We start from the raw sequence: 18,305 nt of genomic DNA, 5'->3' as shown, positions 1-18,305 counted from the left end.
AGGACTCACTTAAAGTTAAAATAGTTCACTCTGCAATCCTCTGTAATATCAGAACTGACTAATTTGCGTCAGTGAGAGCTAGTGAATCGCGACACTAGCCTCTGTGCGGCTCCGGGTCCCATGGTGGAACGAATATTTGAAAATAAGTGATACTAAGAAAAATCAATGATCTAAATTAAATCGCAACTAATCTTAAAATCAGCTGATAAACTCTAAACGTAACACACTTTATGGAGTCACATAAAATTGGAGTCTAAAATTGGAAATTATTCATGGAGTCAGATTTGAAATGAGATATCAATAAATTAAGAGAATTTCACAGAAATGCTGAAAAGGCTTACACGCAGAATTCCTTTTGACCAAGCCGTTAGAATCTGGTTTTTGGGCTAATGGATGGAAGTTGGGCCGAGGTTTACTGCAGTCAGCCGGATCCAGATCAGATGATAGACCTGCGCCCAGACATGACCAACTCATGAAGTGTCTGCAGAGACCGTGTCAATTAGACTCCCCCTGAAATTATCTCATCGACACAGCATCCTCAATAAACTCGTCTCCGGCGTGATGACTCCGATCGTTCGAATATTGCAATTGAATAATTGTTTAATCAATACGTCATCCTCAATAAACCCGTCTCCGGCGTGTTGCCACCGATCTTTCGAATATTGCGATCTAATATGACCTCTGACCTGTAAATTTGCCAGAATAATAATCATACGCTGTTTGTTAATTGGCCAGGTTTCCTTGCCACTGTCGCCTTTGGCTTGGCTTGCTCAGTTGGGGACACTAAATTTTCAACTAATTATCCAAATAAATTTAATTGGTAAACTAAATTAACCATATAAACTAATTGACTGATATAATTACTGATCTAATGCCCACATTGTTACTGTATGATAATTGAAATGAGATCTGTTGCATTATATGATGTTTTATAAACAAGGTTCGGGAGAAGCACGTTCCACTGCATGAAAAGTGGGATTTTCGTCAGTATGTGGCACTGTAGATTGCCATGAAACTTCAGGTTTACGACTGTGCACGGCAATTTGCAGGCTACACCGAAAACTGCCGTAAATTGTCGGAAATTGACGTGGGCCTTGCTTGGCAGTTGTCCCCCCATGACCCCCCCTCCCCTTAATTCTAGGGGAGGCTTTAACATGTAAATGAACATGCTGTGAGCTACACAAATGCAAATCAGAGTAGCAGCAGGGGGAGTTTTATCTAGGTTCTGAATTTTTTAAACTAAAACATTTTAAGTTAAATGTACTGGTTTTAGTTCACATTACTAAATTTTTAGGGCAACCAGTTTGCTCCAATTTTTTAAGTAGATTCAACTTGTCCGGGCTAACAGAGTAGATTAATTACTCTGTATGTCATTAGCAATAACCAATGTTATGTAAAAAAAAATACACACAAAATAAAAAGTTATGGTGTTATGCCTATATGTAATTGAAGCACTTTTGCCACACCCATTAACTTAAATAAAGTGAAAATAAATATAATAGGTTTTTCTGGAGCTGGTGGTCTGAAACCACACACGCACACACACACACACACACACACACACACACACACACACACACACACACACACACACACACACACACACACACACACACACACACACACACACACACACACACATCTGTGCAGGCAGACACACACACACACAGCCAAAATACATCAACATTTTTTTATTTTATTCACCTCTTAACATTCTTTTGTTTCATTTTCTTGTTAATTTAATACATTTCTTAAAATCAGTTTGTTGTTAGACTCCCTTCTTTGTAAACTGTCATAAACTGACTATATCAAGACAATCAATCCTAATCCCATCAAATTTGTGAGCGAGAACTGTAGTCTGTACATGCATGTGGTACTAAATACATTTTCCATTCTGTCCAGGAAAATTTATTAATACAGAGTTTTTTCATTAATTCTGGAAAACATCCTTATAACAATGACCTTGCATGTGATTGGAGGAGCCCGACGAGCTTCTCGCCCTCGTCCAATCACGTGCGAAGTCATGGCCATGACGCGTACAAAACTTGAAGACGAGCTTTAAACAGACGTGTTTTGGACTCTCTTTTTTTTTATACATTTCCTGTGTTTTTGCTGCTTTGCTTTTTCGTGATCAACAATGACAGGACAGTCTCGCCTTCAGCTCCCCTTCAACTCCTCTGCATGGACGCGGACAACTTTTTCGACTAATCTTTCAGGCGTCTTCACAACTCTGAGGCAAACTGCAGGCGCTATGAACCAGAGCATGGGAAATATAACGTTACGATTTAAAGAATATGCTTTTATTCAGCTGTATAAGGAAATGGATGAGTTAATAGATCCGAGCTTAAAACTGCACATTTTGTTTACACAGACTATCCTCGCCTCATAATGAAGCCGTGACCTCTTATCTGCTTGGAGCGATTTCCGCGAGTCCAGATTTAACCGCTGAACATGACGACATTGTGTGTAAGTATAACGTCTAATGTTTTTCTCATTCCTTGTTTAATTTTACCGTGACTGTCTTTATTAATACCAGTCTCATGTAATTGTTTTCTAGCTGCCTGTAAGACGTATTATGAATCGACACGCCAGAGCTTCAGATACAAACAACCTGAACTTACATCGCAGGCGGAAACTGCAAAGTTTAGCTCGGAGTCGATCAAGAAGAAAAAGGGTAAGATTTATTATATTAGATCAGTTTTGTGTCAATGTGAGTATTTTTCAGGTTGCTTATTGTCTTTATGGATTGTATTACAGTTGCTGAAAGCGAGACGAAGTGTGCTGGCTGAGGATGAGGTGGACATTTGGAAGTCTGCGACCATTGAACTCATATCTGACGAGGAAGACGGCATTGTTTACGGGGTGTCTGGATGGATTGTGCGGCCACCGCCCTCTCGCAGCCTGGAGCTCTCCGAACTCTGTGCCACTTTGCAATCCAGATTAGAGGCGATACCGAAGTACAGGGCGACTCACCATATACGCCTGTGTTCCCCGAATGTGCTGGGCACTTCTCTTTGACGTTTTTGTAGGACAACATAAGATACATTACTGCTGCACTGTACATAGTTGTGTTTGACAATAAAGCTCTTTCTTTGAATGAACAGCTGTGTGTTTATAAATGAAGCTCTTTCTTTGAATAAACGGCACGGTCCGTATAATTTTCCCATATATTCCTTGATGGTATGAATAGTGTACTTCATAGCACAATAACATTAATATAAAACATAAATTATTACAACATAAATTATATATTTATATTTATTATTATTATTATTATTATTGGGGTTTACATTTATAATGAGCCAGGGGGACCAATAATGATTGGTTTGCAGTGATCTGCCAACCAATCACGAGGGATTTTTCTTGTTTAAAAGTAGTGGCCTCAGCCAATACTGCGTGAGTAAATTCAAGTCTGGCCGTTGACTCTCTGGTTTCGCTGCTATTCATATGCTAATTAGAGGTGTCGCACCTCCGCGCGTTCTCTCTGCGGGGGGCTCTCCACCTACGTCATGGTTCGTTTACGACAATTTGTGGCACAGACGAACACGATGTTCGCTGCCTCTAAATTGTCGAAAACTGCCGAAAATTAGGGAGATTTCTGGGAGTCTACAGGCGTTTACGGGGTCGAAAATCCCACTTTTCATGCAGTGTTCAGATATGACACAGGTGGAGAGCACTCAGCTAATCAACAATAGAGGTATATATACACGCAGTAGTCCTACCTCCGTTTGTTGACAGTTCTCAGCATGGACGGCATTTCCGGCAGCAGGTCCCAGCCGCCCACTCACGCTGGCTGCATGGCTGCACACGCCGCTCGAGGCAATTGTACAGTACAGAGTCTTTACTTGCAAATGTATAAGCTACCTTAAAAACCCCTTTCGGCCGCTTCCATCCACTGCATGAAAAGGGGGATTTTCGTCAGTATGTGGCACTGTAGATTGCGTGGAAATTCAGGTTTACGACAGTGCAAGGCAATTTGCAGGCAACATCGAAAACTGCCGTAAATTGTCGGAAATTGACGTGGGCCTTGCTTGGCAGTTGTACCCCCATGACCCCCCCTCCCCTTAATTCTAGGGGAGGCTTTAACATGTTAATGAACATGCTGTGAGCTACACAAATGCAAATCAGAGTAGCAGCAGGGGGAGTTTTATCTAGGTTCTGAATTTTTTTAACTAAAGCATTTTAAGTTAAATGTACTCATTTTAGTTCACATTACTAAATTTTTAGGGCAACCAGTTTGCTCCAATTTTTTAAGTAGATTCAACTTGTCCGGGCTAACAGAGTAGATTAATTACTCTGTATGTCATTAGCAATAACCAATGTTATGTAAAAAAAAATACACACAAAATAAAAAGTTACGGTGTTATGCCTATATGTAATTGAAGCACTTTTGCCACACCCATTAACTTAAATAAAGTGAAAATAAATATAATAGGTTTTTCTGGAGCTCCTTGGTGGTCAGAAACCTCAATGAGGTTGAAGAATATAGGGATAAATTAAGCCCCTCTGTGGACTGATTTCCGGACTCTTTTGATTCTCTATCTCTCTCTCACACACACACACACACACACACACACACACACACACACACACACACACACACACAATCACACGCACTCACACACACACACACACACACACACACACACACACACACACACACACACACAGCCAAAATACATCAACATTTTTTTTTATTCACCTCTTAACATTCTTTTGTTTCATTTTCTTGTTAATTTAATACATTTCTTAAAATCAGTTTGTTGTTAGACTCCCTTCTTTGTAAACTGTCATAAACTGACTATATCAAGACAATCAATCCTAATCCCATCAAATTTGTGAGCGAGAACTGTAGTCTGTACATGCATGTGGTACTAAATACATTTTCCATTCTGTCCAGGAAAATTTATTAATACAGAGTTTTTTCATTAATTCTGGAAAACATACACACAATGTCATCAGATATAAGCATATTCCTATACATTTTTTCAGAAAAGGGTGAATAGTATTTGAGAAAGGACGTCTACATATTACTGGGATAGCCAAATCAAACCTTTCAAATGTAAGAAATCTGTGGAAGGTTACTTTATTAACCTCTTAAAGTTTTATTTTACTTAAATTAAGCACAATAATAAAGTTTTAAAATGATCCAGTACAGTTGTAGCCTTCTCATTATTTTTTATTTTGTAATATTCTATTGATGTAATATTAAGCCTTACTAGACAGAACTCACTAAATGTTATTTTAAGGCTATCATTGCTATCATAGAAATGTTTGTATAGAGTGATAAAGTCAAAATGATCAATAGATTAGAAGTTAAGGTATTTTGCCTTTGTATGACCCATTATTGTTTTGCAGATAATGCAAAGGCAGAATACAGTAACTTCCGAATAAGGGTCAAAGGTCAGGTTTGAGCAACATTTTTTTTAATGTAGATAAATATATTAATTATGACAACTACTTGGCAAATTTTCAGCGTCTTACCTGTCATACAATTGGCTGGACAACAAAAAAACTTTAAAGTAATTTTTCTCAGTTTCACACTCTGGTGAGTTAAGGTCTTTTGCCTTTGTAGGGCAGCATAGGTATGCGAGCACTTCTCGCGAGATATTCCTAATAACAATGACCTTGCATGTGATTGGAGGAGCCAGACGTGTTTTGGACTTTTTTTTTAATACATTTCCTGTGTTTTTGCTGCTTTCCTTTTTCGTGATCAACAATGACAGGACGCCGTCTCGCCTTCAGCTCCCCTTCAACTCCTCTGCATGGACGCAACCAACTTTTTCGACTAATTTTCAGGAGGCTGTCTGGCGTCTTCACAATTCTGAGGCAAACTGCAGGCGCTATGAACCAGAGCATGGGTAATGTAACGTTACGATTTAAAGAATATGCTTTTATTCAGCTGTATAAGGAAATGGATGTGTTAATAGATCCGAGCTTAAAACTGCACATTTTGTTTTCACAGACTATCCTCGCCTCATAACGAAGCCGTGACCTCTTATCTGCTTGGAGCGATTTCCGCGAGTCCAGATTTAACCGCTGATCATGACGACATTGTGTGTAAGTATAACTTCTAATGTTTTTCTCATTCCTTGTTTAATTTTACTGTGACTGTTTTTATTAATACTAGTCTCATGTAATTGTTTTCCAGCTGCCTGTAAGACGTATTATGAATCGACAAACCGGAGCTTCAGATACAAACAACCTGAACTTATATCGCAGGCGGAAACTTCTTGAGTCGATCAAGAAGAAAAGGGTAAGATTTATTATATTAGATCTGTTTTTTGTCAATGTGAGTATTTTTCAGGTTGCTTATTGTCTTTATGGATTGTATTGGATTGTATTACAGTTGCTGGAAGCGAGACGAAGTGTGCTGGCTGAGGATGAGATGGACATTTGGAAGTCCGCAACCATTGAACTCCTATCTGATGAGGAAGACGGCATTGTTGACGGGGTGTCTGGATGGATTGTGCGGCCACCGCCCTCTCGCAGCCTGGAGCTCTCCGAACTCTGTGCCACTTTGCAATCCAGATTAGAGGCGATACCGAAATACAGGGCAACTCACCATATACGCCTGTGTTTCCCGAATATGTTTGGCACTTCTTTTTGACGTTTTTGGAGGACAACATAAGAGACATTACTTCTGCAATGTACATAGTTGTGTGTTTAACAATAAAGCTCTTTCTTTGAATAAACAGCTGTGTCTTTATAAATGAAGCTCTTTCTTTGAATAAACGGCACGGTCCGGGCAAATTTTCCCATATATTCCTTGATGGTATGAATAGTGTAGTTCATAGCACAATAACATTAATATAAAACATAAATTATTACAACATAAATTATATATTTATTATTATTATTATTATTATTATTATTATTGGGGTTTACATTTATAATGAGCCAGGGTGACCAATAATGATTGGTTTGCAGTGATCTGCCAACCAATCACGAGGGATTTTTCTTGTTTAAAAGTAGTGGCTTCAGTCAATACTGAGTGAGTAAATTCAAGTCTGGCCGTTGACTCTCTGGTTTCGCTGCTATTCATATGCTAATTAGAGGCGTCGCACCTCGGCGCGGTTTTCCACGGGGGGCTCTCCACCTACGTCATGGTTCATTTACGACAATTTGTGGCACAGACGAACGCGACGTTCGCTGCCTCTAAATTGTCGAAAACTGACGAAAATTAGGGAGATTTCCGGGAGTCTACAGGCGTTTACGGGGTCGAAAATCCCACTTTTCATGCAGTGATCAGCATTCACTGCATATAATTGTGTCTGTGCCACGATCCACAATCGATTCTGTCTTCTAGCAATTCTAATCGATTCACAAACTTCAATAATCGATGTTCTAAGGGATATTAATAACGTGCGTTTCGAAACCATGACGACAGACTCAGTGGCGAGAGCAGCGCTCGGACAGTGTAAAGAGTGCACACCGCACAGACTTGCAAGTTGCAACAGGGAGAACTACAACAGTTCCTGTCTTAAGATAATTGTTACCGGCAGACATCAAGCTTTTCTTGCGATCATGCTGTCTCTACGTGTCTACGTAGTCTACTACTACAGACATGTGCACACACGAGAAGTGTTTCGTTATGGACGCAAGCGGTTGCCGTGATGATAAACGATAAATAAACTTGCTGGTAAGGCGAGTGAACGCATCGTGAGAACAAATCACTAAAATATGGCTGCAACAGCGCATATTACGCCAAACAATCAGCCACTAGTTGGAACCAGCTGATAATCATCTGCCTTTACTTGACGTTCACATAAGCTCGATCACATGGCTCGACACAGTGCGACCATACTCGCTTTTGCGACTATAAATAGATGTGCAAACCGTACAACGTATTTTGGAACACCAGTTTTCTTGAATGTAACATCAATACCTTACAGTATATAAGGCTATATTGTATAACAAGTATATCAACGATCATTGTAAGCAACCTTATATTTTGGGGATGAAAAAACATATCATGAGACTGCAAAACTTCAAAGGCTATGATTTCATTAACCCTTGTATGGTGTTCGGGTCTGTTAGACCCGTTTTCTTTTTTTATCAAAAGAAAAATTATACGATTAATAATTGTTTCAAACTGAGACTCATTGGCCTTGGCTCATTTTCTGTGAGGAATATATATCAGAAGACATTTTCAATGACCACACACTGTAAAGCCCCCCCCCCCCCCCCCCCCCCCCACACACACATTTATATTACACACAGGATGTTTGGGTCCACTGGACCCGGGGCTAATAAAAGTGTGGAAATTGTAGGTCCTGTGAACCTTTCCTCTGTCCTCCTCCTGTCAGGGCCTGCTGTTAGTATGTTCATGTATATGGTTTATGAGGACATCTGTGTTCTCATACTAAAACATACTAAATTGTGTTTTTTGAAATTCAAAAAATGCCAAAAGTTTTCTGTGATTTGTAGGTTTAGGGGTAGGGTTAGTGTAGGGGGATATATTATTGTTACGGTTCTGGGTGGCTTAGTAAGCACACGACGAAGGAGGTGAGGATAAACAAAGGTTTTAATCCAAACACAGACTTAGAAGGCATAGTACACGCTCACACAGACATGTGTAGACAAACAATAACCGACAAAGGACTGAACAGAACAGGGAGTATAAATACACAAGGTAATGGAGGGAACTAGTTAGACACAGGTGGAGTTGATAAACTAATCAGGGATAAACGAGAACAGGTGAAGACAAGACAAACGTAATTGTAACATTACGCCCCCACTCGGAAAGGCGCGTCCTCGCGCCGTGAAGACAACAGAGTCCATGAAGTAGAAAATGGGGCGGAGGCTTCGGTGGAGGGCGTGGAGCTGATGACAGACAGGTGTCTGGAGTAGGCGGGCACCAGTACCATGGTGGCGCTGACAGAGGGAGGGTCCAGGGCGGAGTCCAGACTGCAGGGGCGGATGGAGCCCTGGGACCGATCGGCGGAGGCGGAACCATGGTGAGGGGAGGAACCGAGCGGCCGGCGGACCAGGGCGACATCGCAGGCCTGGAAGCCTGGATCTGAGTCGCTGGCTCACGGGACTGAAGCGGTGACGGGGACTCGGATGACCGGAACGACGATGTGGCGAGTGAGGCCGACGGGGAGGCTGGAGGAAGGGAGGAGCACGCCGACGCCGTAGGGGTGCAGGGTGAGGGCGTAGCCCGAATCCCGGAAGTCCGTGGCATAGGCTGTGCATCGACCGCCGGAGGCTGACCTGGAGAGACGAGGGAGCCTCCGGGGCCTTTGCGTCTTCCAACACTCGAATCACCTCGGTGGGTGCCTCGGGCTCGCCGGCTGTAGGGAGGAGACCGCCACTGTTCCCACAGAAGCTCAGTTTCTCTGGCTAATTTCTCCACTATCACAGCAGTGCTGTTCCTTCTGTTCCCACAGAAGCTCAGTTTCTCTGGCTAATTTTATCCACACAGCAGTGCTGTTCCTTCTGTTCCCACAGAAGCTCAGTTTCTCTGGCTAATTTTATCCACACAGCAGTGCTGTTCCTTTTGTTCCCACAGGAGCTCAGGTTCTCTGGCTAATTTATCCACACAGCAGTGCTGTTCTTTCTGCTCCCACAGGAGCTAAGTTTTCTCTGGCTAATTTTCTCCACGGCCAATGCAGTAATGTTCACCCCCAGACCTGCGGTCTGCAGGTCAGTGACTTACTCAACAACATCGTGCCCGCAGGTTAACCCCTCCACCCTACCCTGCCCGGAAACAAACACCGCTAGATCCACCAATTACGTGCTAAGTGCAGCAACCGCCAGCGCAAATCAGGGATTCAAAAGGAGAGTCTCCTCCTTCGAAGAAGCAGGCAGCCCTGCAAACATTTTAATTCTGGTAAATTTACCAAACAGCGATGCCAGTTTATGCACATTTGTATTTTCCGTGGCTGCGCCCATGCCCGCATTTAATGTCAAGTGTATTTAAATATTTCACACATGGACTTTGAACAAGCTCATCACCCGGATGCCGAATTTACTAATTATCTGCTGTCAGGCCTCAAAATATTTTAGCATTGAGAAGTGGATAGTTTTCCACGCAGCGAGAAAGCGGATAGTTTTTCATGCAGTGAGAAAGCGGATAGTTTTCCACACAGTGAGAAGCGGATAGTTTTCCAAGCAGCGAGAAAGTGGAAAGTTTCCACGCAGCGAGAAAGTGGAAAGTTTCCACGCAGCGAGAAAGTGGAAAGTTTCCACGCAGCGAGAAAGCGGTAAATTTCCACGCAACGAGAAAGCGGTAAGTTTGCACGCAGCGAGGAAGGGAATAGTATCAATGCAGTGGGAACGCGGTACATTTCCACACAAAGAGAAAGCGGTAAGTTTCCACGCAGCGAGGAAGTGGAAAGTCTCCATGCAGCGAGGAAGCGGAAAGTTTCCACGCAGCGAGGAAGCGGAAAGTTCCAAGCAGTAAATCAGTGGATAGTCGTCCATGCCGCAAGATAGTGGATAGTCGCCCACGCAGTAAGATGGCGGATAGTTGCCCACGCAGTAAGATGGTGGATAGTTGTCCACGCAGTAAGATACTGGATAGTTGTCCACGCAGTAAGATACTGGATAGTAGCACACACAGTAAGATGGTGAATAGTCTCCTCAAGCGAATAAGTTTTGACACAGCGAGAAAGTTGAAGATTCCAGCAAGGAAGTGGATAGTTTTCACACAGCAAGAAATAGTAGTTGTTAAACACAGCAAGGAAATGGATAGTTTTTTCCCTCAGCAAGAAAGTGGTTTAAAAAACGTACGCAGCGAGAAGTGGACAGTTTTCCACACAGTAAGGAAGCGGATAAAACCCTCTAGATTGATAGTTTCCACTAGTGGAAAGTTTCCACTTGGTAAGGAAGTGGATCGATTCATTGCAGCAAGAAAGTGGAAAGTTTCCATTCAGCAAGGAAGGGTTAAGTCCCACAAAATCTCTAAATCATAATCTCATATTTCTTTTTCCCAATTTTTTCTTCCAGGCGGTCTCCCATGTACAAGACCACACCCTGCTCCCATCAAGAACCGTGCGATTTGTGATCTAACAGCAGAGGTGGACAGTAACTACGTAAATTTACTTGAGTACTGTTCTTAAGTACACTTTTTGAGTATCTGTACTTTCCTTGAGTAGTATTTTTTCTGGAAACTTATGACTTTTAAGGTTCCGTGTGACAAGAGCAGGGGTGCCGTGTAAAAGTCCTTCAAATATATTAAAAAATAATAATTTTTCGAATAATTCTCTCTTTGTAAACTTTGTTCAATGCATGCGAGTGCTGCCATATGTTCGAATTTGACCAGTAATTTTCGCCGTCATCACCCGGGTGTAGTAGTGCCAGAAGACGCGAATGAGAAGTTGCGCGCTGTGAGAAACTTTGTCTCTGTGCCCTCATCCGAAAGCGTGCACACGTCTCACAGCGCGCAAATATTGAGTTCACTTTCAAGGCTTGTTCTTGAACGGACTGTAGATTAGCTGGGGAATAGGATGCGTGTGGCATCGAGCTTGCCTGCAGTGTCTCCTCCTCTGGATCCTCTTCGGAATGCTCCATGGCCTTCTCTCTGGTTCAGGTGGGGGGCCAAAGACAAATTCCACAGGTGTTTCCAGGCCAAACATGAGCGCAGCCGGTGTGCATCCCGTAGACTCTTGCACTGTGGTTCGGTAGGCCCAGAAAACCAGGGGTATGTGTCGGTCCCAGTTGTGTTGATGCTCACTGGATAGGATGGCTAGCTGGGTAGTCAGGGTACAGTTGAAGCGTTCCACTAATCCATCGCTCTGTGGATGAAGGGGAGTTGTGCACGTTTTGCGTATCCCCAGGAGTCGACACACCTCTTGAAACACTTCGGCCTTGAAATTACATCCTTGGTCACTGTGGATCTCCTCTGGGGATCCAAATCAGCAGAACATCTCCTCTACCAGCTTTTCTGCCGTAGTGGTCACACTCTGGTTGGGTATTGCATATGCCTCCGGCCACTCAGTGAAGTAGTCCATGGCGATTAGGACGTAGTGGTTCCCAGACTCTGAGACCGGGAAAGGCCCAAGGATATCGACCCCCACACGCTCCAGGGGAGTCCCAACCAAGTTCTGTTGCAAGTACTGAACCAGCCACTCCTGTAGTTTCTTCAGGGCGGGATCTGCTTCCTGCTGCCATTGCAACTCATGAGGTTCCAGGGGGTCGCAGGCCCCATCCCCTCCGTCAACCTGCCGCACCATAGCTTTGCCTGCAGCCTTTTCTCGTTCTTCCAGCTTTCGACAATTTCGACAGTTAGTCACCTCGCAGGGGCGGCGGGACAGGGCATCTGCCTTTCCATGCTGCCGGCCGGCCCGGTGCTGCACTTCAAAATCATAGTCCTGGAGAATCTCCAACCTCCGGCCACATTTATACAGGCCCCACTCAGTGCCAAAAAGTCCAGTCCTATTATACAAGCATCCTCTATGTCTGCCAGCCAAAACTCGTGAACAAAATGCTTACCGTTACCTGCAGGCGCTTCCCTCCTTTCAAGAGTGCCCGCTCCCCAGTAACAGTTGTCATCTGCATCACAGTAGACGACCACCCGGATGGCGTCGACCCTTCCGTTCCAGGCAGGGTTTCCAGGTGGAAAATGGAAATGGTGGACCCCGTGTCGATGAGGGCCCTGCAAGGATAGCCGTTTAGAACACAGTACATGTACAAACCCTGGGTGTGGCCGGCTAGTGAACATTTTCCATGGAGGGGTGTAGACTGTGGTGGGAGCTACCATCCCTCCGCCTGGCCGGTCACTCCTAGTTTTCCGGCTGGCTGAGCAAAGGCGCAGGGGCAAGGGCAGGACACTAACAGGCCACATGTCCCACCTCCCCGCAATGGTAACATGCATCCCATTGAGTAGAATGCCCTCTCCAATTCAGGGGCCGTTCTCTGCTCTCGTCCTGTTGCACAAAGTCACCCATACAGCACATCCCTTCAGCATTGTCAACATCAGTATGCTCGGCCTGGCGGACTCGGGCAGGAGGGCGGTAAAAAGGGGCAGCTGTTCAAGACGTCATGAATACAGACTCTGCTTGTTCTGGCTCTGCCCATGCTTGAGCTAGTGTTCATGGGGCAGATAAGCGAACATGCTGTCGCAGCCTCTCTGGAAGCAGGGCTTGCAGGAATGTGTGGAGAGCCAGCTCCTCCTGTGCAGCTGCTGCGCACTGCAGGTAACCTCACAGCACATAGAACCGCACATCAGCCACCAAAGCACCCAGACTCTCCCCTTCTTTTCTCTGTCTACCAGCCAGCTTTTCCCGTCGTTGCTCTGCCATTTGCCACGCCCCAAACCGCTGCTCAAACGCACCTGTAAGTGTCTCACAGTCTCTCTGCTCTGCTGGTGTAAGATCAATGGCAGCTGAACTGCCGAATCTTCCTTACTCCATCCAGCCCGCCAGGCTGCCAGCTGTACTTGTGCAAAATAGGGCTCAGGTGGCACAGATCCGTCATATCTAGGCAGCTTAACATGGACCCCTGGTGGATAGTTCGTACACTGGCTCCAGCCACCTCTCTCTTCCTCAGCGCGGATGTCCACATCGCGGCAGGCACTGGGTTTTCCCCACCACGGCATCGCACATCGTCTCGTATCTCCTCCATGAGACCACTCAGATCGCGCAGGACATGCTCCAATTCATGCTCCGACATCCTACTTCTGACACCAGTGTAACGTCTGAAGAATGACAGACAAGGCAGTTCGGTTTCTGAACTCTTTAATCAGAACGAAAAGGAACACTCCACACAAGTGCACCCGTCTCACTAACTCTCTTCCTTTTCCCGCTCCCCCGAACTCTCTCAGTTAACCCTCTCACTGCCGGTGCAAAACAAAACAGCAATTCCACAACTATGCAGAGTACTTTTCTACGCTACAATACTTTTAAGTATATCTCGATCAAAAGATTTGAGTACATGTAGGCTATAGTCCAAATATATACTTATATACTTGTATACTTAGACCTTTCTGTCAGTATAAGTATAGTCTTCTTAAGTGCAATTTTAAGTATATTTTGGAAAAGTACATAAAAAGTTGACTGAAAGTGTATTTTCTTTTTTTTTTAGTTTAAAAGAAGTATACTAATAGCACACTTGAATAAACTTATTTTTCGTAAGGGATGCCATGGTGGGATTTTTCTCTGTATGGTCATGCTCTAACACAGCCTTTATCCTCATCTGTTAATTCGCTGTCTAACAAATTCGCTGTATCTCACGCTCAGTATATTATGTACATTTACGCTCAAAGGGACAAGAGAGAAGAGAAGTGCGGGAGGGATAGAGAGGCCAGTGAAAGTAGAGCAGCGCTGCCTGTCAGAGAGAAGAAGAACCAGGCCTGCTATAAATACAGTATCTCCAAGGAGGACAGAAATACACACACACATTGAGTGTGTGCCATCAAAAACGAGAGAGAGAAAGAATATAAGGGTAACGTATAAAACAGGCCAAGCTGATATGTAGGATTGTTCTTTTTGTACAGAGCACATATGCATATGATTTTCATGACTTTGATCTTTTTCTGTGGATGCCTGAATGAAAAATTTAATCTTCCAACCTTGGCTAACAGTGGGTACACTGTTGCTAAAATCCCATCTTGCATGACCCAGAAACATTGTGCTTCTCTTTCCCAATTCTTTGATTGACTTCTGTTAAACATAAAGTTAATGTGTGCTGGGAAGGGGGCCTGCCTTTATTCTCCAGTAGTAGAGCCAGCCCTCAGACACAAACCCCAGCATTCAATGCATGTGTTAATTTTCTTAAAGCTTCTTAGAGAGAAAAACACTAATTTATACACTATAAAGCAGAAAGCTGACCTTCTGCTTACACACCATCTGATCAGACATGCATGAACACATGCACCAAGGCAATAGTTCTCAATTGCGATCATGGTGCCCCCACTTATCTGCACATTTTCTACGTCTATCTTATCTAACACAGCACTACCTGGACTGGAATTAAGAACCACTGCACTTAGGTATACATGCACAGAAAAACATGCACTGCTGTTCAACAGACAAAGGGGAAAGCTTGAAAGACAATAATAGTTAACCCTCAAACAAAAGTGGACTGTATGATTTACCAACTAATCGAAAACATGGTCCAGAATCTTGTTTTTTAGTTAAATTTGTTGAACTGAACTGAACTGAAATGATAAACTGCAGCTTTAATACATTTAGATTTATAAAGATGCTTTTATCCTAAGCAACGTATGTAGCATTAAAGCTTTTATTTTCAGTTCACAGATTCCCTGGGAAACCCATGACCTTCACGTTGCTAGCGCCATGCTATACTGTTTTAGCTACAAGATAGCCTGTTTACACAAAATATCCTGTAATGTTAAATTTGGGTTCCAAACAATTATCCAATAACTCCAATTAGCTAATATTGACATTAAAACAAAAGTTGTGCAAATCTGTTAATGAATGCATGAATAAATAATACATAAAAAATGCAATGCATTTCTCATTTATATATATTTTGTTTTACATATGTATTTATTATTAAAATTGTATTATTTGGATTTTATATGATAAAATGAACATATTTATACATAAAAAATAAATTACAGTTAATAATATGATTAATTCATAATATTTATTTGTTGGTTTGTTTTTATTTAATTTTGATTTCTGTTATCATTGTGTGTGTGTGTGTGTGTGTGTGTGTGTGTGTGTGTGTGTGTGTGTGTGTGTGTGTGTGTGTGTGTGTGTGTGTGTGTGTGTGTGTGTGTGTGTGTGTGTGTGTGTGTGTGTGTGTGTGTGTGTGTGTGTGTGTGTGTGTGTTTGTGTGTGTGTGTGTGTGTGTGTGTGTGTGTGTGTGTGTGTGTGTGTGTGTGTGTGTGTGTCTTTTTTTGCTTTTGTTAGAGTCAAAGTAACCTTAAACAGAATCAATATTACTGTACTGGATAACAATAATGTATGTATGTATTTAAAATAGTCTACAGGAATTTTATTAGGTCTATTTTTAAACAAATTTGACGTGCAAATAAGAGATTAATTTCAAATGTACAGCTATTATATTTATACATACATCATTGGGATCTCTAGGACCCTAAGCATACCAGTCAATCTCAACAGAACAGGGTTAACTATACATACAGGGTTAAACAAACAAGATCAGTTAAAATATTTGCCCATTGATATCTATAACATATTTACTTGTCATTTAATAGGTTGGATTGTTGGTTTGGCATTACAAAAAAAATGAACTGCTCAAATGCTTTTGTGTTTCAGGGTCATGATGTTTATATTAGTGAATATGAGCATGTCTTACATGTTGTTAAATCAGCATATCTCTGTGCGTGTTTGATAATGTCTTACCTCTCTGCTCCTGAGTCCACACTCTGGTCAGCTCTGCCTGCAAGAAACAGATCAACAGCACAGTACACAGACCCATGTCCACCTCGCAATTCTTCTCTCGCTCTCCACTCTCCTTCACGCGCTTCTCTCCTATTCTGTCTTCTCACTCCTCCTCTCTCTCCTCCTGTCACCTCTCTCCTCTCTCTGAGTTGGGTTTTACATACTCTCCTTTACCCCGGACATATTCTCCTCTTTTTCTCCTCCCTCCCCCCTCCCCCCACCCCTCTGTTCTTACGTACTTTCTGGCGTTACACTCTTTCTGTGGATTGTGGGATATTAAATGCTGGAGCTGAGAGAGAATTATGGCAGAGAGATCAGCTAAAACAGTTCCACTACTCTAGGCTATTCTTTTTTGCTATTCTCTCGCTTTCTTTCTGTAGCAGTCTGGCAAGACTGGTGTTTGCTGAATATTGTGCCGTATATACCACATACTATTGTACAGTTTTTAACAATTGCTAAAACACATTTCTTGAAACCTTTACCCATTTTCTTCAAAACTACATTCACAAAACTATTGACTCTTCTGGCAAAATAAAATAAAAAAACACTTAAAAAAAACATTTCAGTCAGGATCACTTAAGTAAAAAAATACCATATACAAACCTTTTAGTCAACTTTTATTGGCATCTTTTGCTAAAGTTACATTTGGCGGTATGGCTCTGTTCTAAATTCCCCATTTTTTTCATGAGCTCCGTTAAAAGAAAAGGCAGGGAACAGCTGCAGCTTCTGGGGATGATCCTCCCATTTTTAAACTGGGAGAGCAGCGCAAATCCCACCATTGAGCACAGAGCATGCATCAATGACAACAGAATGACATTGTTAAACACAAGTTAAGGAGGAGCTGGGAAGGAGGTGAGTTGCAAAGCAATGTGCATTGGAAGCCGCCAAGCAGACAGACTGAAGCTGCATTTAAATAAGGTGCCCTGTCTGAGAGTTGCCATCAGCTGATAGCGGAGCTTGACTACGTGGCCTGCCTGAACTAACGCAGAATGCTAGATTTCACCTGTTCAAACAATGAAACAAAGCTTTCAGATTATACACACATCAGGCAATATATATATAAACACTACAGAGCATTCAAAAGACACTAGGGGAGTACGGGGCACAACCTAACGTGGGGTTAGTTGTAACATGCATGTTTTAACCCTTTCCACACATGCCAGAATGACGAAACTTAGTGTATTTACTAGTTGCCATATCAACATTATTAAGAGAAAAAATAGCGCCAAAACTAAAAAATCTCTGGAAGATATTACTGAACATTTATTTAACCATAGCAAAAGTAAATTTCTTACTTATGTTTAGTTTTCATCTCTGTTTTTTGTGCTTATTTAAAATAAGACAAATCCAATATTATTGTAATCTTATATCTGTCATTTAACAGTTGAGATCGTTCCTTAATGCTGATCTAACAGCAGAAGACACGAGCCGCGATTTAAAACCCAGTTGTGCAGGTGGGGTGCGTTGTAACACTGTGTTACAATGAGCCCCTATTTAGTCGGGGAGCCAAAGTCTCACACTGCATGAAAAGTGGGATTTTCGACCCCGTAAACGCCTGTAGACTCCCGGAAATCTCCCTAATTTTCGGCAGTTTTCGACAATTTAGAGGCAGCGAACGTCGCGTTCGTCTGTGCCACAAATTGTCGTAAACGAACCATGACGTAGGTGGAGAGCCCCCCGCTGAGAGACAGCGCGGAGGTGCGACGCCTCTAATTAGCATATGAATAGCAGCGAAACCAGAGAGTCAACGGCCAGACTTGAATTTACTCACTCAGTATTGGCTGAAGCCACTACATTTAAAAAAGAAAAATCCCTCGTGATTGGTTGGCAGATCACTGCAAACCAATCATTATTGGTCCCCCTGGCTCATTATAAATGTAAACCCCAATAATACAATAAATATATAATTTATGTTGTAATAATTTGTTTTATATTAATGTTATTGTGCTATGAAGTATTCATACCATCAAGGAATATATGGGAAAA

General features: G+C 42.6%; 1 protein-coding gene across 4 annotated transcripts in view; it reads right to left on the bottom strand.

The window, feature by feature from the left end:
• plxdc1 (plexin domain containing 1) overlaps positions 1-16,465 on the bottom strand; it is a 582,117-nt gene extending 565,652 nt beyond the window's left edge. For all 4 annotated transcript variants that reach the window (XM_079846240.1, XM_079846241.1, XM_079846242.1 and 1 more), the window contains exon 1: positions 16,281-16,465. In XM_079846240.1, coding sequence (XP_079702366.1) covers positions 16,281-16,356 — 76 coding nt within the window. In that variant the 5' untranslated portion in view covers positions 16,357-16,465. The remainder of the gene's footprint in view (positions 1-16,280) is intronic.
• Positions 16,466-18,305: the final 1,840 nt, after the last annotated feature.

This window comes from Gobio gobio, assembly GCF_949357685.1.
Source record: "Gobio gobio genome assembly, chromosome: 20".
Classification (NCBI taxonomy): domain Eukaryota; kingdom Metazoa; phylum Chordata; class Actinopteri; order Cypriniformes; family Gobionidae; genus Gobio; species Gobio gobio.
This window is presented reverse-complemented; position numbering and strand designations above follow the sequence as displayed.